Source organism: Bubalus kerabau, chromosome 15 (assembly GCF_029407905.1).
Source record: "Bubalus kerabau isolate K-KA32 ecotype Philippines breed swamp buffalo chromosome 15, PCC_UOA_SB_1v2, whole genome shotgun sequence".
Lineage (NCBI taxonomy): Eukaryota > Metazoa > Chordata > Mammalia > Artiodactyla > Bovidae > Bubalus > Bubalus kerabau.
The window spans coordinates 80,276,941-80,304,397 of NC_073638.1; the positions used below are offsets into that span (position 1 = coordinate 80,276,941).

General features: G+C 37.6%; 1 protein-coding gene across 1 annotated transcript; it reads right to left on the reverse strand.

Moving 5' to 3' along the window:
- Nucleotides 1-1,174: 1,174 nt before the first annotated feature.
- Nucleotides 1,175-26,452, reverse strand: LOC129627914 (olfactory receptor 5AS1-like). The gene is made up of 3 exons (XM_055547359.1): nucleotides 26,365-26,452; nucleotides 3,160-3,256; nucleotides 1,175-2,042 (listed from the first exon to the last, which is right to left on the reverse strand). Exons 1-3 carry the CDS (start codon nucleotides 26,450-26,452, stop codon nucleotides 1,175-1,177), a joined length of 1,053 nt encoding a protein of 350 aa, XP_055403334.1.
- Between the last annotated feature and the right edge of the window lie 1,005 nt (nucleotides 26,453-27,457).

The following is a 27,457-nucleotide window of genomic DNA, read 5'->3' on the forward strand; positions in this document are numbered from 1 at the left end:
ATCTCCTTGCAGTCCAAGGGATATATTTGATCATTTGATTCTCAAATTATACATATACTAGGAAGATTACATATATTAGTTAATTTATACTTCAAACCAACCCATTTCAGTGGCAATATTTTATTGTCTTTATTTTCAGGGTTATAATCTTGTAATAAATCCAGTAATTTATAGCTCCACAATTACTACCAAATGCACAGTATTATATATTCATATTTACAAAGTATATTCCTTCAACTCTGTCAAGATAAAATAAAAAAGAAATTAGGACTCAAGGATTAAAAGCAACCCCAAAAAAGTCTGATCATCAAAACTGAATCCAGAGAAAGAAGTATTCATACTTCAGTTGATTTACACTGTCAATTTACAGAAAACAGTGATCAAAGCAATTGTTGACCTCTTCCTAAAGATAGAGTCAGGAACATATGTGTAAAGAATTAGTAATGTATATAGTTAATAGTCTTTATGATCTTCACCGGGTATCCACAGTGAATATCTATTACAATAACCAATCTAGCCTAAACAGAAAATACATGCTATAATTTCACTCTCTCCTAATATAAATGTGACTATTGCTATATGTGTCTTCTATCTGATTTTCTGAGATCCATTGTAATCACCATTATCCATCATGAATAATGTTAAATTTCCTTGATGGTAAATGTTCTGTAAGTACTGAATCCAGGCTTATTTTCCCAAACACAGAAAACTGAATTTACTCACTCTTCTATCGATCCATTCATCTGATCCATTCATCCATTTATTCACAATATATATAACACACACACACACATGCCCTACACAAAGCTGCATAGGTTTTGGAAAAATCAACCAAGATACATATCCCCAGCTGCTATGGACTTTCTCATATGGATAGGTTAGCAGACAAATCAACAAATACCTTCAATATTACATGATAAAGAACATAACAAATCAATGTACAAAGAGAAATTATTATTTTAATTCAGAAATGTTTCACAGGGCAGAATTCTGGCAAGTAAATTTGTAAGAGAAGATAAAATCATTTTACAGTATGGAAGATGAAAAGTTATTTTTATTTCTGAAAGGCGGGAAAATGTTTAAAATATTTGACCTATAGGGTGATGTACAGCTGATTGTCAGATTGGAGGGATAGGCTATGCCTTAAATATTCTTAAATAACTTTAAATCCTATTCATTTGAAAGTCCAGTTTCTGTCCAATAGCTTTCTGAGGGCATTTTTTACATCTTTGTTTCTGAAGTTGTAGATTACTGGATTAAACATGGGAAAGACAACCGTATAAAGCACTGCAACTACTTTGTCAGTGTCTAGGGAGTAGCTGATACTGGGATGCAAGTACATAAACAGGAGTGTTCCGTGGAATAAGGTGATTGCTATGAGATGGGAGGCACAGGTAGAGAACGTTTTGCTTCTTGCACCTGAGGACTTGATGCTCAAAACAGTGAGGAGGATACAGATGTATGAGATAAAGATGACCACAAAAGCACTGGTCTGGATGAAGCCACACAAGGCAAAGAGCAGAAGCTCATTGATGTAGGTGTCTGTGCAGGATAAAGCCAGGAGAGGTGAGATATCACAGAAAAAATGGTTGATGATATTGGAGCCACAATATGGCAGCCTGAATGTGAGGCAGACATGGACCTTTGAAATCACACCCCCACTGAAGTACACCAACGCAATGCAGCAGACACAGACTCTCCCAGACACAAGAGCAGAATAGAGCAGTGGATTGCAGATGGCTGCATAGCGGTCATAGGCCATTGCTGCCAGGATAAGGCATTCAGCATTAGCAAAACAACCAAAGAAAAACATCTGTAGCACACAACCATAGAGGGAAATGCTTTGCTTGGATGCTAAGAAATTTCCCAGCATTTTAGGAGGGATTGCTGTTGAGTAGCTAATGTCTAAGAAAGACAAGTTGCTGAGAAAATAACACATGGGGGTTTGAAGGCTTGAATTGATATTAACTAGAATTATTACACCTACATTTCCCACCACAGTTAGTGTATAGACTACAAGAAATACCAAGAATAGTGTAAAAAGCAAGAGAGTTCCAGAAAAACATCTATTTCTGCTTTATTGACTATGCCAAAGCTTTTGACTGTGTGGATCACAATAAACTGTGGGAAATTCTTCAAGAGATGGGAATACCAGACCACCTGACCTGCCTCTTGAGAAACCTGTATTCAGGTCAGGAGGTGACAGTTAGAACTGGACATGGAACAACAGACTGGTTCCAAATAGGAAAAGGAGTATGTCAAGGCTGTATATTGTCACCCTGCTTATTTAACTTCTATGCAGAGTACATCATGAGAAACGCTGGGCTGGAAGAAACACAAGCTGGAATCAACATTGCCAGGAGAAATATCAATAACCTCAGATATGCAGATGACACCACCCTTATGGCAGAAAGTGAAGAGGAACTAAAAAGCCTCTTGATGAAAGTGAAAGTGGAGAGTGAAAAAGTTGACTTACAGCTCAACATTCAGAAAACGAAGATCATGGCATCTGGTCCCATCACTTCATGGGAAATAGATAGGGAAACAGTGGAAACAGTGTCAAACTTTATTTTTTTGGGCTCCAAAATCAGTACAGATGGTAACTGCAGCCATGAAATTAAAAGACGCTTACTCCTTGGAAGGAAAGTTATGTCCAACCTAGATAGCATATTGAAAAGCAGAGACATTACTCTGCCAACAAAGGTCCGTCTAGTCAAGGCTGTGGTTTTTCCAGTGGTCATGTATGGATGTGAGAGTTTGACTGTGAAGAAGGCTGAGCGCCAAAGAATTGATGCTTTTGAACTGTGGTGTTGGAGAAGACTCTTGAGAGTCCCTTGGACTGCAAGGAGATCCAACCAGTCCATTCTGAAGGAGATCAGCCCTGGGATTTCTTTGGAAGGAATGATGCTAAAGCTGAAACTCCAGTACTTTGGCCACCTCATGCAAGGAGTTGACACATTGGAAAAGACTCTGATGCTGTGAGGGATTGGGGGCAGGAGGAGAAGGGGACCACAGAGGATGAGGTGGCTGAATGACATCACTGATTCAATGGACATGAGTCTGAGTGAACTTCGGGAGTTGGTGATGGACAGGGAGGCCTGGCATGCTGCGATTCATGGGGTCACAAAGAGTCGGACACGACTGAGCGACTGAACTGAACTGAGAGGTAGATAATCTATGAATTCAACAAGTAGGAACTCATTCTGCATGGTATCATTATTCTCCAAAATCTTCTTGTTTTTCTTGTCTTTCTCATCTGAAATAGATGGCATCAGAATACATGAATTGATCTGAGTGATTGATTAACAAAGGATACTTTTATTCTTCCTTCTAAAGAGGCAAAGATAAGGATAATAAAATCACTGTTAAGGCATTTTCTGTGATGTATTTGGCTTCTTTTCTTTTTTCTTTTTTTGTCACTTTATTTAAAAAATAATTAAAATCTTCATTGATGCTACAGAATGTTATTCAGGTATGATGCTTTAAGAGGCAGTGACTTTAAAAACTGTACTTTAAGAGATGGTACTGATTCCTTTCAAGATGAAAAAGAATGAATTTGGCTGAGTTGATAAGTCCTGGTAGAACCAGAAGAGCTGGCAAAGTCCTTATAAGTCAACCCCTATTTTTCAGATCCTAAAATCATATTATTCCATGTACAGGAAAGTATAGTTGGGAAAAGTTCTAAGGAGAATTCTCCCACAGATAAACTGGATAAATCTATAGAATATCTGTGATCTTGGGAGGTAGTTTAAAATAACAGATAAGAGCATATCAGTTATGTAAGAGATGACTGGGTTGAAATCTTAGCTTTGCTACATATAGAATATATACTAATTGGTTATGTGATCTTAATAAAGTCATTTAACCACTCTGTGATGATTAGAGGAAAAACAAGTAGATATTTGTAAAACACTTACATAACTGGTACATAATACACATTAAAGTAACTTTTACTTTTAATAGCTTATTCAGTAGGTTGAAATGCCCAGACAATTGTCTCAAAATTCATCTTATCTTTTTAAAATTTTATTTATTGAATTTAATTGGCAGATAATTACTTTACAATATTGTGATGGCTTTTGCCATACATCAGCATGACTCAGCCATAGGTATACATGTTTCCCCTCATCCTGAACCCCCCTCCCAACAAAATTCATGTTATCTTTGACATCATGGGTACAGGATCTGCCTTCTCTTAAAAATAAGACCCATTGTGTATGTGTGTGTGTTCTATACAAATAAATTGCTTGGTTTCAGTAAATCTTTTACACGTGCATATAATTGTTGCTTTCCTTTCCCTAATTTATGTCTCTTTCTTGACTCTAGAGTGTGGATATAATGGTGTCTGGTGTGAGGTCACAAGAACATTCTTTTGAAGGACAACCGTGTCTCTGTCCTTATTAATGAACTTCTAAACTGAGACTATAATGGGAAAAAGTATTATATAGGCAGAAGGAGAAATTACCAAGTGAAAAAACCTTAGGATGAATGTCAATGAAAAATACGGTGAGATGGAATATCTTGCAGGCAATTAAAGATATGTAATGTTGGCTTAAGTCAGTAACACTATGGTGAGTAAGAAGAGAAACAAATAATGGGGATCTATTTTCTGTTATATGTGGGAATCCTGTAATTCTCCTGGCTCCAACAATATGACCTGCTATCTTCTAGAGGATCCAGTCTTTGTCGGGAACTAGATCTTTAAAAGGAAAAAGTTGATTGAAAAAAGATGAATTCAAACTCTTAAATGAGAAAAATAATAATGTATTTATGTTGCACAGATGTCATTTCTATGCTTATAATATTCAGATTCTTATCCTTAACTCTTTGTCTTCCTTTTTTTAATGAATCAATTCAATAATCATGAAAAGGACTTTCTTGAATTTTCTTGTGTGTGCATGTGTGTGTGACTCTCCAACAGCCTGTGTCCTCTTTGATTTGATATCACTGGAACAAAAGAGGCCCCAAAATAAAGAGAAAAAGTAAGTGTATGGAGTCCTGGACTCTAATCCTAGTTCTACTACTTTATTTTATTTTTATTTATGTTATCATATCTTAATTTATAAAGTCAGACCTACTGTATTTACTTTTATGCTTGTCATCTAAAGCAAAATATATATATTCAAGAACTTCATAATGGCTTACTAAACTTTTATACTTGTTTGCAGATTATTAGCAGGAATTGCTGATTCAAACAAGTTTGTTAAAACTGGAAACAACAAATGAACAGACATGCAGCAATAAAAATGTTGTAAACTCTAAACAAACATAAATCAAGTATAACTGCCACTACCAATAAAACAACCAAGGCAAACTATAACTTGTTTTCTTGAACGGTTTTAGTTTGGGTTTTCTAAGAACTGGAGCCCTGATACATTCACTGTGATACCTAGTTACTTGCATTAAAGATGATACTGAGAGTGGTGAAAGCAATAAACAATAGTTAAATTTATCAATGCATTTTCCAATCATTTGGCATGCATCATTTCATCAAAACCTCATATTATTCTATGGATAAACATTTTTCTATCTTTACAAGTGATAAAACTGAAGCATAGAAATGTAATTAAATTTTCAGAGCGTACATTGACAGAATCCTATTCTCACTTCTTAACCGAAGTACTATGGTGGGTCTGATGTTGAAATATTTTCTACTGCTGTAGGAATTTTATGATATATCATTTGAATATAGAATATCAGTGTGGTAAAGAACCTCAGCCATTATTTGGCATTCTTATATTTCAGATGCCACCACTACAAGATCATTCAACATGTGGCATGTCCACTAGTGACTTGCATGAGTATATCATATCCAAAAACAGGTTATGAGATCAAAGTCTGATTTTTCTTCCTTAAGTCCCCATGAAAATTGAAAAACTGTCTAGAGAGTTTCTGTAGTCAGTTGTTGAATGGGAGACTAAGCATCCCACAAAAATTTCACTTCTTTTGAAGGATTCATCTCATACAACTTTGAACTGAGATCTTGATTAATCTAACATAAGCTGAGCCCCACTGATTCCCAAGGAGATCTTTTGTGACAAAGCTACTTCTGAAAACTGCCCATGGATGGATTTTCATTTTGCTCTCCTGCTTAAAGTATTAAATGTAAAGTTTGCCCTCTCTTTCCTTTTCAAATTGTGTTGTACTATAGTAATTAAACACACACAGGATATGGACACACAGGATATGGAGTCAGGCAAAATTTAGTTTAACCTCAGATGTGACATTGAATGTTGTATAAGTCATTGAACTTCTCTATACATAAACTTCTTTATTTCATTTAATTAGCATAACGCATGTGTGCTTTCTAAGTCACTGCAGTTATGTCTGACTTTGCCCAACTCTGTGGACTATATAGCCCACCAGGCTCCTCTATCCATGGAATTCTACAGGCAAGAATACTGAAGTGGGTTGCTATTTCCTCCTCTAGGGGATCTTCCTGACCCAGGGATTGAACCCAACTATCTTATACCATAAAATTGAAATCAGGATTAAATTGGAAAACTTATGACACTTTACAGGGCTTGCTATATCATCAGTTCAGTTCAGTTCAGTCACTCAGTCGTGTCCGACTCTTTGCGACCCCATGAATTGCAGCATGCCAGGCCTCCCTGTCCATCACCAACTCCCAGAGTTCACTGAGATGCATGTCCATCGAGTCAGTGATGCCATCCAGCCATCTCATCCTCTGTCATCCCCTTCTCCTCCTGCCCCCAATCCCTCCCAGCATCAGAGTCTTTTCCAATGAGTCAACTCCTTGCCTGAGGTGGCCAAAGTACTGAAGTTTCAGCTTCAGCATCATTCCCTCCAAAGAAATCCCAGGGCTGATCTTCAGAATGGACTGGTTGGATCTCCTTGCTGTCCAAGGGACTCTCAAGAGTCTTGTCCAACACCAAAGTTCAAAAACATCAATTCTTCGGTGCTCAGCTTTTTTCACATTCCAACTCTCACATCCATACACAACCACTGGAAAAACCACAGCCTTGACTAGACGGACCTTTGTTGGCAGAGTAATATCTCTGCTTTTGAATATGCTATCTAGATTGGTCATAACTTTTCTTCCAAGGAGTAAGCGTATTTTAATTTCATGGCTGCAGTCACCATCTGCAGTGATTTTGGAGCCCCAAAAAATAAAGTCTGGCACCATTTCCACTGTTTCCCCATCTATTTTCCATGAAGTGATGGGACCAGATGCCATGATCTTCGTTTTCTGAATGTTGAGCTTTAAGCCAACTTTTTCACTCTCCTCTTTCACTTTCATCAAGAGGCTTTGTAGTTCCTCTTCACTTTCTGCCATAAGGGTGGTGTCATCTGCATATCGGAGGTTATCGATATTTCTCCCGGCAATCTTGATTCCAGCTTATGCTTCTTCCAGTCCAGCTTTTCTCATGATGTACTCTGCATATAAGTTAAATAAGCAAGATGACAATATACAGGCTTGACGTACTCCTTTTCCTATTTGGAACCAGTCTGTTGTTCCATGTGCAGTTCTAATTGTCACCTCCTGACCTGCATACAGGTTTCTCAAGAGGCAGGTCAGATGGTCTGGTATTCCCATCTCTTGAAGAATTTCCCACAGTTTATTGTGATCCACACAGTCAAAAGCTTTGGCATAGTCAATAAAGCAGAAATAGATGTTTTTCTGGAACTCTCTTGCTTTTTCCATGATCCAGCAGATGTTGGCAATTTGATCTCTGGTTCTTCTGCCTTTTCTAAAACCAGCTTGAACATCAGGAAGTTCATGGTTCATGTATTATTGAAGCCTGGCTTGGAGAATTTGGAGCATTACTTTACTAGCGTGTGAGATGAGTGCAGTTGTGCGGTAGTTTGAGCATTCTTTGGCATTGCCTTTCTTTGGGATTAGAATGAAAACTGACCTTTCCAGTCCTGTGGCCACTGCTGTGTTTTCCAAATTTGCTGACATACTGAGTGCAGCACTTTCACAGCATCATCTTTCAGAATTTGAAATAGCTCAACTGGAATTCCATCACCTCTACTAGCCTTGTTAATAGTGATGCTTTCTAAGGCCCTCTTGACTTCACATTCTAGGATGTCTGACTCTAGGTCAGTGGTCACACCATCGTGATTATCTTGGTAGTGAAGATCTTTTTTGTGCAGTTCTTCTGTGTATTCTTGCTATCTCTTCTTAATATCTTCTGCTTCTGTTAGGTCCATACCATTTCTGTCCTTTATCGAGCCCATCTTTGCATGAAATGTTCCCTTGGTATCTCTAATTTTCTTGAAGAGATCTCTAGTCTTTCTCATTCTGTTGTTTTCTTCTATTTCTTTGCATTACTCACTGAGGAAGGCTTTCTTATCTCTCCTTGCTCTTTGTTGAAACTCTGCATTCATATGTTTATATATTTCCTTTTCACCTTTGCTTTTCACTTCTCTTCTTTTCACAGCTATTTGTAAAGCCTCCTGAGGCAGCCATTCAGCTTTTTTGCACTTCTTTTCCATGGGGATGGTCTTGATCCCTGTCTCCTGTACAATGTCAGGAACCTCTGTCCATAGTTCATCAGGCACTCTATCAGGTCTAGTCCCTTAAATCTCTTTCTCACTTCCACTGTATAATCATAAGGGATTTGATTTAGGGATTTGTTATATTATAGATGCATGAAATAATAAATGCATTATTATTAGTGTTAATACTATTGTGATTACTTAATCATTCAATATATGACTTCAAAATTGTAAGTTCCTTCAGTTGGTAATTACAGGGACAAGCATTAAAGAGTTATACTATATGTTAAATGTGTATATTCTCATAGAAGCTGAGGTTTGTCTTATTGATAAAATTTAGCTTATTTAATTTAGCTATGGAGTAGGAATTGGCAACCCATTCCATTATTCTTGCCTCAAAAAGTCAATGGACAGCAGAGCCTGGCAGGTTATAGCCCATGGGGTCGAAGAGTTAGATATGACCGAGCATACACACCTAATTTAGCTAATTCAATTAATTAGATTATTAGATTTCTCAAGATTTTCAAAATAGCCATACTCAGATTCCCCATCATGGAAATAAGGAGCACAATGAATCAGTCAATGGCTTTAGGAAGATGCCATGGGGAAAGTCAGGCCAGATTTATACTCCACCATCCCCCTGTCCATTCCTCTAGCCCACATACATACACAAACTGAGAAAACCCTACAGAGTCGGGGAAGATACATTTTATCTCAGGCAACTGTATCTTTGCTACATCCACACCACACACCTTGTTAATGCTTCAGGGAATCTGTCACCTACCTTGGCACCATCTGGAAGTTTGAATGTAATATTTATTTTGTACAAGAGGCTGATACCAGATTTTTACACATGGATCTTATGAAGGATAAATATTATATTCTCGTCTGAGACAAGAGGGATATTATCCCAAGATAATTCCCAACCCCAGGTGGATTTTAGATTGGCAATGACCTTTTTCTGAGCAGTGTGGCCTGAATGATTTTCAAAGAGAAAAATGGAGAGCAGAAATATAATTGACTATTATGTAGCCAATTACAATGTAATCTTTAACTGAGAAATCTAAGATAAAACAACAGCAAAAATCTTCTCAGTTCTGCCAGGTGATAGGAAACAAGCAAAAAACTCATATAAATCCTATGATTTCTACCAGATATTACCTTTAGTTATATGAGATGATCTGAAAGTGCAAGTTTAATGCTATTGAGAACAATCCCAGGTACCCACATTTTAGTTTGCTTCTTTCAATTTTCCTAGTGACTTGGAGGAAATATGTCTTGTATGATAAGATGTAAGAGCTTACAACTCAGGGAACCTGGATTTGAAAGTGAGATTTGCCATTTCACAACTGTGAGACTTTGAGTCACTTCTTAAATGTTATTCCTTAGGGCAGAAAGTGAAGAGGAACTCAAAAACCTCTTGATGAAAGTGAAAGTGGAGAGTTAAAAAGTTGGCTTAAAGCTCAACATTCAGAAAATGAAGATCATAGCATCCGGTCCCACCACTTCATGGGAAATAGATGGGGAAACAGTGGAAACAGTGTCAGACTTTATTTTTCTGGGCTCCAAAATCACCACAGATGGTGACTGCAGCCATGAAATTAAAAGACGTTTACTCCTTGGAAGAAAAGTTATGACCAACCTAGATAGCATATTGAAAAGCAGAGACATTACTTTACCAACAAAGGTTCGTCTAGTCAAGGCTATGGTTTTTCCTGTGGTCATGTATGGATGTGAGAGTTGGACTGTGAAGAAGGCTGAGTGCCGAAGAATTGATGCTTTTGAACTGTGGTGTTGGAGAAGACTCTTGAGAGTCCCTTGGACTGCAAGGAGATCCAACCGGTCCATTCTGAAGGAGATCAGCCCTGGGATTTCTTTGGAAGGAATGATGCTAAAGCTGAAACTCCAGTACCTTGGCCACCTCATGCAAGGAGTTGATGCATTGGAAAAGACTCTGATGCTGGGAGGGATTGGGGGCAGGAGGAGAAGGGGACCACAGAGGATGAGGTGGCTGAATGGCATCACTGACTCGATGGACATGAGTCTCAGTGAACTCTGGGAGTTGGTGATGGACAGGGATGCCTGGCGTGCTGCAATTCATGGGGTCACAAAGAGTCGGACATGACTGAGCGACTGATCTGATCTGATCTGATCTGATTAATTGTAAAATGATAAGTACTAATTGTCCACCTCACCAAATTCTTATGAAAATTGGAATAATGCATGTAAAGAGTCCCTTCTTCAGCAGACTGCACACTTTCTTTTGTAATTATAGCAGTATTTGTAACAGTATTTCTTCATAATTTAAAAAGAAGTTCTATATTTTAACTTAAAAAAAAATTATTAACAAGACTTCCCCCGTGGTTCAGTGGTAAAAAAAAATCCACCTGCCAATGCAGGAGAGGCAGGTTGTATCCCTGGATCTTGCAGATCCCCTGGAGAAGGAAATGGCAACCCACTCCAGTATTCTTGCCTGGAGAATCCCATGGACAGAGGAGCCTGGGAAGCTACAGTCCGTGGGTTTGCAAAGTCAGACATGACCAAGCATGCATGCACAGGAGAAACAGGAAAAATGCAAACCTGAGCTTTAGCTTCTAGGGAGCTGGAAGAGAAATGTTTCCTCATCTTCAGTGCTTAGTCAAGGCTCCCAAAAAGGTTCTGTGACACCACCCAATTCTGTAGAGTGCCCAATGCTACCTTAAAGGAAATGGTCTCCTGCATACAGTTGTCTCTAAAGTGACTAAGCCAAGAGTCACAGGGTGATGTAGCAACATTTTTATGAGTATGTCATATATTAAACACTGAACCGTAACAAGGAGACCATCTACACACACTCTAAATGAACTTCCCCTTGCTTACCTGCCAAATCAAATAAATCTCTCTTACCAAGTACTGCCGACAAAAGTGTTTATTTATGGAAGCTCTGTTTATTGATTACATTCATATATATATATATATATATATATATAAGGAATCCCTATTTTGGGGTGAAGTGAAAGTCACTCAGTCATGCCCAACTCTTTGCAACCCCATGGACTACAGTTCATGGAATTCTCCAGGCCAGAATACTGGAGTGGGTAGCCTTTCTCTTCACCAGGGGATCTTCCTAACCCAGGGATCGAACCCAGGTCTCCCACATTGCAGGCAGATTCTTTACCAACTGAGCTATCAGGGAAGCTTGTGGCACAACTGGTAAAGAATCTGTCCACAATGCGGGAGACCTGGATTCCATCCCCGGGTTGCGAAGATCCCCTGGAGAAGGGAAAGGCTACCCACTCCAGTATTCTGGCCTGGAGAATTCCATGGACTGTGAAGTCCATGGGGTTGCAAAGACTGGGACACGACTAAGTGACTTTCCCTTTCACTTTCATCCTGGGGTAATAATACTGCAGCAATGCATTCTTTGCTGTAACCACTATAGCGTAAGAAACAGACTATCATGAGGCTCAGTATTTTGTTTTTTATCTTTTGTTATTATTATTCTTTTTTTGAGCTTTCTTGTTTTTGTTTTTGAATTAATTGATTTTTTTAAAATTGAAGGATAATTGCTTTGCAGAATTTTGTTGTTTTCTGTCAAACATTAACAATAATCAGTCATAGTGACACCCATGCCCCCTCCCTCCTGAATGCCCCTCCCATCTCCTTCCCCACCCCACCCCTCTAGATGGTTACAGAGCCCCTGTTTAAGCTCCCTGAGTCGTACAGCATTGTACAGCATTCCCATTGGCTATTTATTTTACATATGGTATTTTAAGTTTTCATGATGCTCACTCCTTAGTTAGTCACAGAGAGGTCCTCACACTGTCCTGGAAAAGTAAGAAAAATTCTCCTGAAAATTATTTTGACTTTTAGATTTTGCTCAGGTCCAGCTCCTCTTATGCAAATTCCATGAAATAGTTAAAAGTTCTTGATGGATTGCCTGATTTATCATGCAAGAGACCTTATACCTCCATGTTTATAATAGAGAATTTAGGACCCGTGATAACCTGATATCTGATATTGCATGGCAAGGTATTTTATCTCAAATAGATCCCAGTAACAGGATAATGCTCATTCCTCAAAGTTAGAAAGGTAAATTTCTGAGGCAAAAAAAAAAAAACAAAAACTATCTATTTAAAATATCTAAATTCTTCTGCTAGTACATATAGCTTCTTGATGGGCTGAGTCTCAATTTTGGGACTGCTATAGAAATATAGAATTGCCTGCAGTGCTATTTAAAGAGGTCTTTCTGAATATGGTAATGCATCCTACACAAAGTGTCATTCTTTAAGAAGATCTACAGTATGGTTACAAATGCCCTCGTTTATATAGAAGATGCAGCTTCCAAAACTGAAAGCAGCTTATTAATACCTTCTATCTTTTATGTAGGAGGAAACAAAGTTTAGAAAAGTATGCTTTCTCTTCCAGAGGATATCCCAACATGTTCCATGTGACTAGACTCAGAAACAATGAATCTAGATCCTGGACATTTCCAGTTGTTCATTTTATAGTCTATTTTCAATATTGTGGATATATGTGTACTTTATGACATAGTGAGAGGAAAATTTGTTAGTTTTGTTTTTTTCCCTAGAGCCTTATATATACATGTTTAGAGACAAAATACAGAAAGTTCTTTGATAGCCTTGCTAAGAAAAAGGAAAATAATTTGAGAGGTTTGTTTTTAATTTGTGGGGTAGGGAAGTTGAGGAAGTACATTTGCACACATTACAACAAGCTACATAAAGTTTTACTGTGGCTTTCTATATGCTCAGTGGTAAAGAATCCACCTGCCAAACAGGAGATGCAGGAGACATGTGTTCAATCCCTGGATCATTAAGATCCCGTGGAGGATATGGCAACTCACTCCAGTATTTTTGCCTGAAGAATCCCATGGACAAAGGAGCCTGGCAAGCTGCAGTCCAAGAGGTCACAAAGAGTCCGACACAACTGAGCAACTAAAGAGCAACAGCTGAGATTCACTATGCATCGCACTTTAAGAGCACCATGCTTGGAATTGTGGTTATAAACAGAGGGACTTTATGATTAAATTCATAAAGAATAATTAGCTCCTATTTGGAAGATTCAATCATTTTCTTTATTAGCAAAACTAGAAAGTCAATTACAATCACTGATGAATCACTGTCACCATGGTATTTATATTAGTCCCGTTTAGTAAAAGGTCAGCTCAGCCATCCTGGGCCGCCCATCCTGTGTATTTCAGAGGTCTTCAAGACTTGACTGGCTCCTGGGAGATAACATCTAAAACCTTGGAATATCCTGTCTGATAAGAGTAGTTTTGTATCCTGGGGTCCACATCAAACAGTTTATGCTGTCATGGTTCAAGGTTAATGCCTGATTGTTTGTATGCCTGAGCCTTTGAACTGGGTTGTGATATAATCAATTTTAACCTCAGGGTGGTGAAATTCTAGATGAAGTATCTAAGCATAGTTTGTTTGATTCTCCATGCCTGTGAATTGACCCTTAATAAAATCCTGGACACTAAGACTTGGTTAAGCATTTCTGGTTGACAATAATTCCTAAGAGTCATCGACAACATTACTGGGAGAATTAAGTTGTCTGTGTGACTGCACCAGGAGAGGTCAGTGGAAGCTCGTGGCTGGTTCACCATGACACAGTTTATTCACTTTTTTTCTATTGCCTCTTTCACTCTATATCTGTAGCTGTAGTAAAACATTATCACAATAGTTTTTTGGAGTTTTGTGAGACATTCCTTCTACTAAATCACAGAATCTGATAGTAGTCTTTGGCACCCCTGACACAAGCCCTAAATTTGAAAAAATTTTCTCAAGCATTTTTCTTTCTTTAAGATTTTAAACTTTCTTGCACTTATATTACATAAAATATAAAATGTTATTCTAAGAAATTAAATATGCAAATTAGGAAAAAAAAATAAGTGAATACATGTAAAGTTACCTCCTAAGTTAAATAAAAAGCAGCAACAACAACAAAAACTGAGTATTGCTGAAATCAGAAGTTCTCTGTGATCACCTCTGTTATCCTACTTTCTTGAAAATTACAGCCACCATAAGATATCATCTCAGACCTGTCAAAATGGCTATCATCAAAAAGACCACAAACAGCTAATTGGCGAGGATGTGGAGAAGAGGGAATCCTTGTACACTGTTGGTGGAAATGTAAATTGGTGCAGCCACTCTTCAAAACTGTAGGAAGATTTCCAAAAAAGCTGAAACTACCATATGGGCCAGCAATTTCATTCCTGGGTATATTTCTGAGGGAAACAAAAACATTGATTCAAAGAGATATGCATACCCCATTGTTCATATCATCATTTTCTGTAGCCAAGATATGGAAGCCATTTAAGAGTCCATCAACAGATAAATGGATAAAGAAGCTGTGGGATGCATATGGAGTTGAATATTAGCTAGCTCTAGAAAAGAGTGAAATTTTGCCATCTACAATAACATGGATGGTCCTGCAGGGTATTATGCCCACTGAAATAAGTCAGATAGAAAAAGGCAAACACTGTGTGTTACCATTTACATGTGGAATCTAAAAAACTAAAACACATAAAAAATATAAGAATACAGAAACAGATCGATAGAGAACAAACTAGTGGTTGCCAATGGGACAAGAGAAGGAGACGGGAAGAGGGCAAGAGGCAGAGCATTAAAAAGCACAAACGATTCATTTTGATATTTGGCAAAACTAATACAGTTATGTAAAGTTTAAAAATAAAATTAAAAAAAAAAGAATCAAAAAAAAAAAAAATAAATAAAAAGCACAAACGAGGGCTTTGCAGGCGGCCGGTGGCTAAGACTTCACCTTCCCATGCAGGGGGCGCCAGTTCAACCCCTGGGCAGGGAGCTAAGGTTCCATGTGCCTCACAGTCAAAACACCAAAACAAAAAGCAGAGGCAACATTCTAACAGTTTCAATAAAGACAAAAAAAAAATGGTCCACATCAAAAAATATTTAAAAAAATACAGATTAATACAAACTAAATAACCTACAAGGATATATTGTACAGTACAGGGAATACATTCAATATTTAATAACTCAAAATGGCGTAGAATGACAAAAAACCTGAATCACCATGTTGCACCCTTGAAACTAATACAATATTGTAAATCAAATGTACCTCAGTTAAATATGAATAAAATACTCTTCTGTTTTTTCTTATTCCCTAGCTTTCAATTTTAAAAATAAATTCATCCATATCCTAAACTATGTGTTTAATAAATCTGTTTGAATCACATTATAAATGTGATGTCATATAGTTTGTTTCCTACTTTGCTTGTGATTTTCTTCAATATTAGTTTCTAACATTTTCCCATGAAAAGCTGTTACACATGAAAAGCTCAGGTGTATCCCTGTACTCTTAATTTCAAAAATGTATAGTATTATTTTTCTTTAATGTGTCTATTTAATGGTAACTTTCCTTCTATCATGATCAGTGCTTATGCAAATGTTACGTTACAGGTCACTCAGCACACTCCTACAGGAGTTTGTCTAGGTCCATCCCTAGATATGACATTGATTGGATACAGGATATACTTATCCTTAGCTTTAAAGTATAACAAGAATTTTCCTAATTTATGTTTCATATTTATGTCCTCAAGAGCAGCACATCTGACCTTAGCTTCTACATCCTTGCTGATACCTGCTATAGTCAGACATTTAACATATTTTGCCATCATTATGGAGGTACGTGTGTGTGTGTGTAGCCATGTCTGACTCTTTGCAAACCCATGAACTATAGCCCACAAGGCTCCTCTGTCCATGGAATTCTTCAGGCAAGAATACTGGAATAGGTTGTCATTTCCTAATCCAGGGAATCTTCCTGACCCAGGGATCAAACTTGCATCTCCTGAATGTCCTGAATTAGCAGGCAAATTTTTTACCACTGTACCACCTTTCAGATACTTAAATCTTTAACACATCTGGAAATATATATATTTTTTTCCATTGTGTTATTTTAGAATTTTCTTTTTTGAATTCAGATAGCATGTTTTCTCTACTGATCTTTTCTTTAAAAAACATGTGTTCTCCATTTATTGTTAGTGACACCCTGCTGCTGCTAAGTCGCTTCAGTCGTGTCGGACTCTGTGCGACCCCCATAGATGGCAGCCCACCAGGCTTCCCAATCCCTGGGATTCTCCAGGCAAGAACACTAGAGTGGGTTGCCATTTCCTTCTCCAACGCATGAAAGTAAAAAGCGAAAGCAAAGTCGCTCAGTCGTGTCCAACTCTTAGCGACCCCATGGACTGCAGCCTACCAGGCTCCTCCATCCATGGGTTTTCCAGGCAAGAGTACTGGAGTAGGGTGCCATGATGTATCAAATCTTCATTTATCTGTGGATCCGTTTCTGGACCTTGTTTTCTGATCATCAGTCTATTGGTAAGTTTTCCTTTATGTAATGGCAGACACTGCTAGATAATTTTTCAAGAAAGACTTGATCTTTTTGTTCTGAGCTATTTCACCAAAACTTTAAAAAAGGCTTGTCACTCTTAGAATGTTTTTTTTAATTTTGGAGTGAATTTCCTTTACAGACCAATTCTGTAAAACTTATATCTTTCAAATATTGAGTCATTCTCATAAACATAATGTCACTGTTTATTTATGCTATTTATTTAAAGTCTTTTAGTTATGTTTTATCATAAACATAAAAGTTTTGATTGATAGATATATTTCCCTAAAGACCTTATATAATAAAAATCTGTTGTTTAAAAATCATTATCTAAATATTTTCTGCAGTGATGAGAAAATACAATTAATTTTCAGATCGAATATTGATTCTATAGTTAACAATCCACACAGACTATTAACACCCATAGTTTTCATTTTACCCTTTTACATGAGTCTTTTCTTTATGTATCTTAAAAATCTGTAATTTATTGTTTTTGGATATCTTCCTCTGCTAGATGCACCCTCCAGTGAGTTATTACCCAGAGTTGGCAATGTTGGGCATCATTTTCCTTTAAATAATTTTAAAGTGGATAACAGTGAACTTCTGTTCATTAATTTTGATCAAAAGATGTCAATTCAGTTTTAAGTCCTAATTAACTGTATGTCTGAACCTCCAAATGCAATTTCTCCAGCTTCCCATGCATCATATTGGCATAAAGGAAGATGAAGGAAAAGCTTATTTGCAATAGTAAATCTTTTGGAAAAAATTCAAGCAAATAGATTGTAAACTTTTAACCATCAAATTGTGAAAGAAGATGTAACATTCAAGGTAGCTGTCCAGTGAAATTCTGGAAAGCATTTTCATTTCATCTTTTTAATCCACAAATTTGCTGCTAATGCTGCCAACTCTTGAGACAGACCTAACTATGCAAAGTGAATGCTCAATGTGTCTCATTAACAATAATCTTCGGTGCATTTTTTTGGCTTAAATTTAAACAGTATACAGTGCAATTATTGCTGAAAGGATAAGTACCATAAGCAATGATTATCTTGAGAGATAACTGATGAATAAATTGTAAAGGTTTGAAAACTCTTTCAGCCTTTTTTTTTTTTTTTTAGTGTAATGAAATCCCTTTGAAAAATGTCTAATTATGTTATTTCTTATTGAATCTCAAGAGAAATCAATAGACATTATAGCTATTTAATGAATCAACATATTTTTTGTTCTCCAATATTAAAAAGAAAAAATACTGCAGATAGATCTTAGTAAAAGAAGTGGGCAAATAAAGGCCCTGTTTTTCCTAGATTCTTAAATTACTGTTTACTACATGTATTTGCTTTATTATTTCAAATAAACTTATTAGAGTAACAAATTAGCACACTGAGGTAAATCCTCATATAGATGACATGCAGTAAAATGTTCACAATCTAAAAAATAATGATTTTTTTTATTATTAACCTAATAATTAACCTATTCATTTATAAAATTGACTTATTTTTAAATTTACATTTTAAAGTATAATCAAGTATCTTCATTTATTTGCTCATCTATCCACAAATATTTAATGACTGTCTACTATGTAACAGAAAATGTCCTGCCAGCCTAACCAATCATTATAAAGATTTGTGCACTAAAAAATTTATTAGAAGAGTAAAAACAAGAAAAATATAAACAAGTAACTGAAAACAATACTGTTACTAATAAGTATTTTAATACAATTTAATAGATTTTTGCAATTAAGGATTTCATTTTATCTTTGATGTTGAAGCCTTTAAAAATGTTTAATTAAAGAGTATATGATAATTTTATCTAATAAAATCAGGATATGTGGAAAACTGAATTGACAAAAAGTGAATATTATCTTTATGAGATAACTTGATAATTAACAAAAATAGCTATCTCATTTAAAATTATCCTTTTGTAGAGTTTCCTTTGGTCATATTCTTATCCTATATCACATAAACTGCAATGTCCCTTTGATGAATACTCAATTTACACCTAATCAAAAGATAATTATTGAAATGTAAAAGTCTATCTCTGGTGCAAATTATTACATAATTTCTTTATTTCCTCACAGGATAATTAGAAATAAAAAAAATACATATGCACAAAAAGAAGTTTCCAGAGATGTATAAAATTCTTAAAAGATATTAAGTTAAAAATAAAATAAATCTACTATACTTAGCAAAAAGCAAGTCAGTGATGGCATTGAAGAGAAAGCTTTCCATGGGAAAGACATGTGCAGAATGTAAGGCTATGATGCCTGAACACCAACATGTATTTCATGGTTCCACTTTTTTGTGGAAAATAATTCTAATGAGTTCAAAATTTATCCCTTGAAATATTTATTCATATATAATGCTAATGAATACATTATAAAATAAATAGCAAGAGTATCAATTACTGTCAAGGTAAGTTTTCCAGCTAGACTTTAAGCCTTCATAAATATTTTAAAAAGTGGGTTTCCCAGGTGGCTCAACAGAAAAGAATTTGACTGCCAAGCAGGAGATGTGAGTTCAATCCTTGGGTCGGGAAATTCCCCTGGAGTCGGAAATGGCAATCCACTCTAGTATTCTTGCCCAGAAAATTCCGTGGACAGAGAAGCCTGGCAGATTAAGTCCATGTGATCACGAAGAGTAAGACCCAACTCGGTGACAGAACAACAATCTCCTCTTTATTCTATGGAGACATGGAAAAAGTGCAAGAATGTAGTAAGTTTGCATTCCAGAAGACAGCCCTATCTTTGCTACTTACTTAAAAAAAAAAAAAAAATAGGATCAGTTTGTGCATAAGGCCTTGTCATTGAAGGATGGCTATTATGAGCTCTGATGCCTAATTCTGGATATTGGTCTGCTGTTTAGTTGATGTGTGGCAGAACCAATACAATATTGTAAAGTAATTAGCCTCCAATTAAAATAAATAATTTTTTTTTTAAAAAGGAGAGTGCTGAGAAATCATGGTTACATAGAATCTGAAGATCTTGTAACCCACAAAAAGATTCAACTTTCTGGTGGAGAAAAGTATAGATAGAGTAAAAAGACACTTGATTCCAGGGAAACTTTGAAATGACTCTTAGAGCTGCTGCTGCTGCTGCTGCTAAGTTGCTTCAATTGTGTCCGACTCTGTCCGCCCTACCTACTGATGGATTTTATAGATATTTTTAAGATGTTAGTAATCTAGATAATATGAAATAATGATTCTATTAAATTCAGTCTTTAAATTTTAGTGAAAATTTAATTTACTAGTTTTAAGATTGCCATCAGTCTCACAAGCCTTTATCATTTGTACAGAAGTATACCCACAGATCCTACTGTTCCATCAGGGTCAAATATTATGCACTTACATGTCTTAAATAAAATTGTAGTTATTCAAGTTTTTTAGAAAACAGAAGATGATTATGTATATAACGGCAATCCAGATTTGGGTACAAGAGGATTGAGTCAAACTTCATCTTACACATAATATGTAACTGGTATTAAAACATTATTGTATCACCTCACTACTATGAACACATTATATGTTGGTACAGTCATATATCTAGGGTAAGATATAAACATGTTAAAAGCTTTAAGAAGATAATGACTGTATTCCTAGGTTTGAGTGTGTATTCATAACGAATTTGGGGGACTTCTCTGGTGGTCCAGTGGTTCAGAATCTGCCTACCAAAAGAGGGGAAACAGATACGGACCCTGGGCAAGAAGATTCCACATACCATGGGGCAATTAAGCCCAAGCATCACAACTACTGAAGCCCAGGAGTGGAGAGTCAATGCTCTGCAGCAGAGTAGATACCACAATGAGAAGTCCATGCATGGCAACTAGAGGGTAGCCCTGCTCTATGTGGCTACAGAAAGCTATGTGCACAGCAGTGAAGACCTGGCAGAGCCAAAATAAATAAATACATAATATGCTTTTAAAAAGGAGTTTGTGCATTTCTGGTATTACTTGTACAAATATTCAGTTCAGTTCAGTTTAGTCGCTAAGTTGTGTCTGACTCTTTGTGACCCCATGAATCCAGCATGTCAGGCCTCCCTGTCCATCACCAACTCCTGGAGTTCACTCAAACTCATGTCCATCGAGTCGGTGATGCCATCCAGCCATCTCATCCTCTGTCGTCCCCTTCTCCTCCTGCCCCCAATCCCTCCCAGCATCAGAGTCTTTTCCAATGAGTCAACTCTTCGCATGAGGTGGCCAAAGTACTGGAGTTTCAGCTTCAGCATCATTACTTCCAAAGAAATCCCAGGACTGATCTCCATCAGGATGGACTGTTTGGATCTCCTTGCAGTCCAAGGGACTATCAAGAGTCTTCTCCAACACCACAGTTCAAAAGCATCAATTCTTCGGTGCTCAGCCTCCTTCACAGTCCAACTCTCACATCCATACATGACCACAGGAAAAACCATAGCCTTGACTAGACAAACCTTTGTTGGCAAAGTAATGTCTCTGGTTTTCAATATGTTATATAGGTTGGTCATAACTTTCCTTCCAAGGAGTAAGCGTCTTTTAATTTCATGGCTGCAGTCAACATCTGCAGTGATTTTGGAGCCCAGAAAAATAAAGTCTGATACTGTTTCCACTGTTTCCCCATCTATTTCCCATGAAGTGATGTGACCAGATGCCATGATCTTCGTTTTCTAAATGTTGAGCTTAAGCCAACTTTTTCACTGTCCTCTTTCACTTTCAACAAGAGGCTTTTTAGTTCCTCTTCACTTTCTGCCATAAGGGTGGTGTCATCTGTATATCTGAGGTTATTGATATTTCTCCTGGCAATCTTGATTCCAGCTTGTGCTTCTTCCAGCCCAGCGTTTCTCATCATGTACTCTGCATAGAAGTTAAATAAGCAAGGTGACAATATACAGCCTTGACATGCTCCTTTTCCTATTTGGAACCAGTCTATTGTTCCATGTCCACTTCTAAGTGTTTCTTCCTGACCTGCATATAGGTTTCTCAAGAGGCAGGTCAGGTGGTCTGGTATTCTCATCTCTTTCAGAATTTTCCACAGTTTATTGCGATCCACACAGTCAAAGCCATTGGCATAGTCAATAAATCTGGGGTAGCTCCTCCCAGCCGCCGCCCCTGGCCTCTGGCATGGGTGTACAAATGTTACTTAATAGAATTTCATTTATCACAATAAGAGCCTGGATACCCCTTGTGAACATATGGTGATTTAGGCTTGAAAGTTTAGCTGGGAACTGGGAGCAACTCTACAGAATACAGAGCACAGAAATACACTCTTACAAGCAAGATCATTTTCTCTTTTCTTTCTTTAATTTTTTAAACTATGGCAAAGGAGGGAAGAATATACAGTGGAGAAAAGACAGTCTGTTCAATAAACAGTGATGGGAAAATTGGACAGCTATATGTAAAAGGGTGAGATTAGAACACTGCCTCATGAAAATGAATAGAAAATGCTTAAAGACCTAAATGTAAGACTAGAAACCATAAACTTCCTAGAAGAGAACAGAGGCCAAACACACTTTGACGTATGTCACAGCAATATATTTGGGATCTGTCTCTGAAGGCAAAAGCAATAAGAGAAAGAGGGAAAGGGGTATTCAGTTCAGTTCAGTTGCTCAGTCCTGTCCGACTCTTTGCAACCCCATGGACTGCAGCATGCGAGGCATCCCTGTCTATCACCAACTCCTGGAGTTTACCCAAAGTCATGTCCATTGAGTCAGTGAGGCTATTCAACCATCTCATCCTCTGTTGTCCCCTTTTCCTCTGACCTTCGATCTTTCCCAGCATCAGGGTCTTTTCAAATGAGTCAGCTCTTTGCTTCAGGTGGCCAAAGTATTGGAGTTTCAGCTTCAGCGTCATTGCTTTCAATGCATATTCAGGACTGATTTCCTTTAGGACGGACTGGTTGGATCTCCTTGCAGTCCAAGGGACTTTCAAAACTTTTCTCCAACACCACAGTTCAAAAGCATCAACTCTTTGATGCGAAGCTTTCTTTACAGTCCAACACCCACATCCATACATGACTACTGGTAAAACCATAGCTTTGAGGAGACAGAACTTTGCTAGCAAAGTAATGTCTCTGCTTTTTAATATGCTGTCCAGGTTGGTCATAACTTTCCTTCCAAGGAGTAAATGTCTTTTGATTTCATGGCTGCAGTCACCATCTGCAGTGATTTTGGAGCCCCCAAAATTAAAGTCAGACACTGTTTCCACTGTTTCCCCATCTATTTCCCATAAAGTGATGGGACCAGATGCCATGATCTTCGTTTTCTGAATGTTGAACTTTAAGCCAACTTTTTCACTCTCCACTTTCACTTTCAACAAGAGGCTCCTTAGTTCTTCAATTTCTGCCATAGGAGTGGAATCATCTGCATATTTGAGGTTATTGAAAATTCTCCTGGCAATCTTGATTCCAGTTTGTGCTTCATCAAGCCCAGCATTTCTCATGAAGTACTTTGCATATAAGTTAAATAAGCAGGGTGACAATGTATACCCTGACATACTCCTTTTCCTATTTAGAACCAGTCTGTAGTTTCATGTCCAGTTCTAACTATTGCTTCCTGACCTGTATACAGATTTCTCAAGAGGCAGGTCAGGTGGTCTAGTATCCCAATCTCTTCCACAATTTTCCAAAATTTATTGTGATCCACACAGTCAAAGGCTTTGGCATAGTCAAAAAAGGAGAAATAGATGCTTTTCTGGAACTCTTGCTTTTTCAATGATACAGCAGATGTTAGCAATTTGATCTTTGGTTCCTCTGCCTTTTCTAAATCCAGCTTGAACATCTGGAAATTCAGGGTTCACGTATTGTTGAAGCATTGCTTGGAGAATTTTGAGCATTACTTTACTAGCATGTGAGATCAGTGCAATTGTGCAGTAGCTTGAACATTCTTTGGCATTGCCTTTCTTTGGGATTGGAATTAAAACTGACCTTTTCCAGTCCTGTGGCCACTGCTGAGTTTTTCAAATTTGCTGGCATATTGAGTGCAGCACTTTCCCAGCATCAGCTTTTTTAGGATTTGATATAGCTTACCTGGAATTCGATCAGCTCCACGAGCTTTGCTCATAGTGATGCTTCCTAAATCCCACTTGACTTCCCATTCCAAGATGTCTGGCTCTAGGTGAGTGTGAGTGATCACACCATCGTGATTATCTGGGTTGTGAAGATCTTGTTTTGTAGAGTTCTGTTTATTCTTGCCATCTCTTCTTAATATCTTCTGCTTCTGTTAGGTCCATACCATTTCTGTCCTTTATTGAGCCCATCTTTGCATGAAATGTTCCCTTGCTATCTCTAATTTTCTTGAAGAGATCTCTAGTCTTTCTCATTCCATTGTTTTCCTATATTTCTTTGCACTGATCATTGAGGAAGGCTTTCTTATCTCTCCTTGCTACTCTTTGTAACTCTGCTTTCACATGGGTATATTTTTCCTCTTTTCCTTTGTTTTTTTGCTTCTCTTCTTTTCATAGCTATTTGTAAGGCCTCCTCAGACAGCCATTTTGCTTTTTGCATTCCTTTCTCTTGGGGATGGTCTTGATCCCTGTTTCCTGTATAATGTCATGAATCTCCATCCATAGTTCATCAGGCAGTCTATCAGATTGCATCCCTTAAATCTATTTCCCACTTTCACTGTATATTCTTAAGGGATTTAATTTAGGTCATACCTGAATGGTCTAGTGATTTTGCCTACTTTCTTCAATTTAAGTCTGAATTTGGCAATAAGGAGTTCATGATCTTAGCCACACTCAGCTCCTGGTCTTATTTTTGCTGACTGTATAGAGCTTCTCCATCTTTGGCTGCAAAGAATATAATCAATCTGATTTCAGTGTTGACCATTTGGTGATGTGCATGTGTAGAGTCTTCTCTTGTGTTGTTGGAAGAGGGTGTTTGCTATGACCAGTGCGTTCTGTTGGCAAAACTGTATGAGCCTTTTACCTACTTCATTCTGTACTCCAAGGCCAAATTTGCCTGTTACTCCAGAGATTTCTTGACTTTCTACTTTTGCATTCCACTCCCCTATAATGAAAAGGACATCTTTTGGGGGGGGGGTGTTTGTTCTAAGAGGTCTTGTAGGTCTTCATCAGATCAGATCAGATTGACCCCATGAATCGCAGCACGCCAGGCCTCTCTGTCCATCACCAACTCCTGGAGTTCACTCAGACTCACGTCCATCGAGTCAGTGATGCCATCCAGCCATCTCATCCTCTGTCGTCCCCTTCTCCTCCTGCCCCCAATCCCTCCCAGCATCAGAGTCATTTCATATGAGTCAACTCTTCGCATGAGGTGGCCAAAGTACTGGAGTTTCAGCTTTAGTATCATTCCTTCCAAAGAAATCCCAGGGCTGATCTTCAGGATGGACTGTTTGGATCTCCTTGCAGTCCAAGGGACTCTCAAGAGTCTTCTCCAACACCACAGTTCAAAAGAATCAATTCTTCGGTGCTCAGCCTTCTTCACAGTCCAACTCTCACATCCATACATGACCACAGGAAAAACCATAGCCTTGACTAGACAAACCTTTGTTGTCAAGGTAATGTCTCTGCTTTTGAATATGCTATCTAGGTTGGTCTTAACTTTCCTTCCAAGGAGTAAGGGTCTTTTAATTTCATGACTGCAGTCACCATCCGTAGTGATTTTGGAGCCCAGAAAAATAAAGTCTGACACTGTTTCCACTGTTTCCCCATCTATTTCCCATGAAGTGGTGGGACCGGATGCCATGATCTTCGTTTTCTGAATGTTGACCTTTAAGCCAACTTTTTCACTGTCCTCTTTCACTTTCATCAAGAGGCTTTTGAGTTCCTCTTCACTTTCTGTCATAAGGGTGGTGTCATCTGCATATCTGAGGTTTTTGATATTTCTCCCAGCAATGTTTATTCCAGCTTGTGTTTCTTCCAGTCTGGCATTTCTCATGATGTACTCTGCATATAAGTTAAATAAACAGGGTGACAATATACAGCCTTGACGAACTCCTTTTCCTATTTGGAACCAGTCTGTTCTTCCATGTCCAGTTCTAACCGTTGCTTCTTGACCTGCATACATAGAACCAGTCAACTTCAGCTTCTTCAGCATTACTGGTCAGGGCATAGACTTGGATTACCACGATATTGAATGATTTGCCTTGGAAACAAACGGAGATCATGCTGTCATTTTTGAGATTGCATCCAAGTACTGCATTTCAGACTCTTTTGTTGACTCTGATGGCTACTCCATTTCTTCTAAGGGATTCTTGCCCAAAGTCGTAGATATAATGGTCATCTGAGTTAAATTCACTAATTCTAGTCCATTTTAGTTCCCTGATTCCTAAAGTAGTGATGTTCACTCGTGCCATCTCCTGTATGACCACTTCCAATTTTCCTTGACTCCTGGACCTAACATTCCAGGTTCCTATGCAATATTGCTCTTTACAGCATCAGACTTTGCTTCAATAACCAGTCACATCCAAACCTGGATGTTATTTTTCCTTTAGCTTTGTCCCTTCATTCTTTCTGGAGTTATTTCTCCACTGATCTCCAGTAGCATATTGGGCACCTACTGACCTGGGGAGTTCATCTTTCAGTGTCCTATCTTTTTGCCTTTCCATACTGTTCGTGGGGTTCTCAAGGCCATAATACTCAAGTGGTTTACCATTCCCTTCTTCAGTGGAGCACATTTTGTCATAACTCTCGACCATGATCCATCTCTTGGTTGGCCCTACATGGCATGGCTCATAGTTTCATTGAGTTAGATAAGGCTGTGGTCCATGTGATTAGATTGGCTAGCTTTCTGTGACTGTGGTTTCTCTCTGTGTGCCCTCTGTTGCCTTCTGCCTGTTCCTACCGTCTTACTGTGATTTCTCTGATCTTGAACATGGGGTATCTCCTCCCAGCCGCTTACAGCTCCAGCATGTCGCAGCCTAAGAGGGAGTTTAGGGGTATACAATTAAAAGGGACAAGCTACTGTGTGTTAAATAGATGGCCTATAAGGATGTATTGTATAGCATAAGAAATTATACCCACTGTCTTGTAATTTTTTTTAATTTTATTTTTTTTTTAATTGATGGAACATTTTTCTTGGTTTCTTCTGTATAACACATATCCATTATAATTATATATATATATAATTATGTATGTAATTTATACTATATATAATTTATAATTATGTACATATTTATACATAGATATGTATACATAGGATAATTATATCTAATAAAATCAGGGTATGTATATATATCCCCTTCCCTCTTGAGCCTCCCTCCCCTTCCCCTACCCTACCGCTCTGGCTCTTTGAATAGAGTATAATCTGCCAAAATACTTAATCACTATGCTGTTCACTTGAAACTTGTACAATATTGTAAATCAAGTATACCCAGATTTGTAAAGTTAAATGTTCTTAAGCCATTGTCTTAATGTTCATGGTATAGTATTCTTTTAAGCAAATGATGTAGTTAGTGTCCCCTTTGCATTTCACTCAAGAACAGAGTTAGAAGTTAAACTAACCCAGACCAAAGGAGGAGTACACACACATGCACACAAAGGGATGTATAATAATTTTGTTGTGGGTTATGTACCTTTTTGATTAAGCTTAACTGATAAATAAAGAGGCAATTAAATATCCAATTAAAATTATTATATTTTACCTGGACAAAAAATTTTAAATATAGAGATCAGAAACCACTTTATGATTAAAGTACCACATG

Coding starts and splice junctions, on each gene's coding strand:
- LOC129627914 (XM_055547359.1), bottom strand. CDS start 26,452: ATGGTCGAGAGTTATGACAAAATGTGCTCCACTGAAGAAGGGAATGGT. Junction 3,257..26,364: donor CCTTGAGAACCCCACGAACA/GTATGGAAAGGC, acceptor CATCTATTTCAG/ATGAGAAAGACAAGAAAAAC. Junction 2,043..3,159: donor ATAGATTATCTACCTCTCAG/TTCAGTTCAGTC, acceptor AACTCTCTTGCT/TTTTACACTATTCTTGGTAT.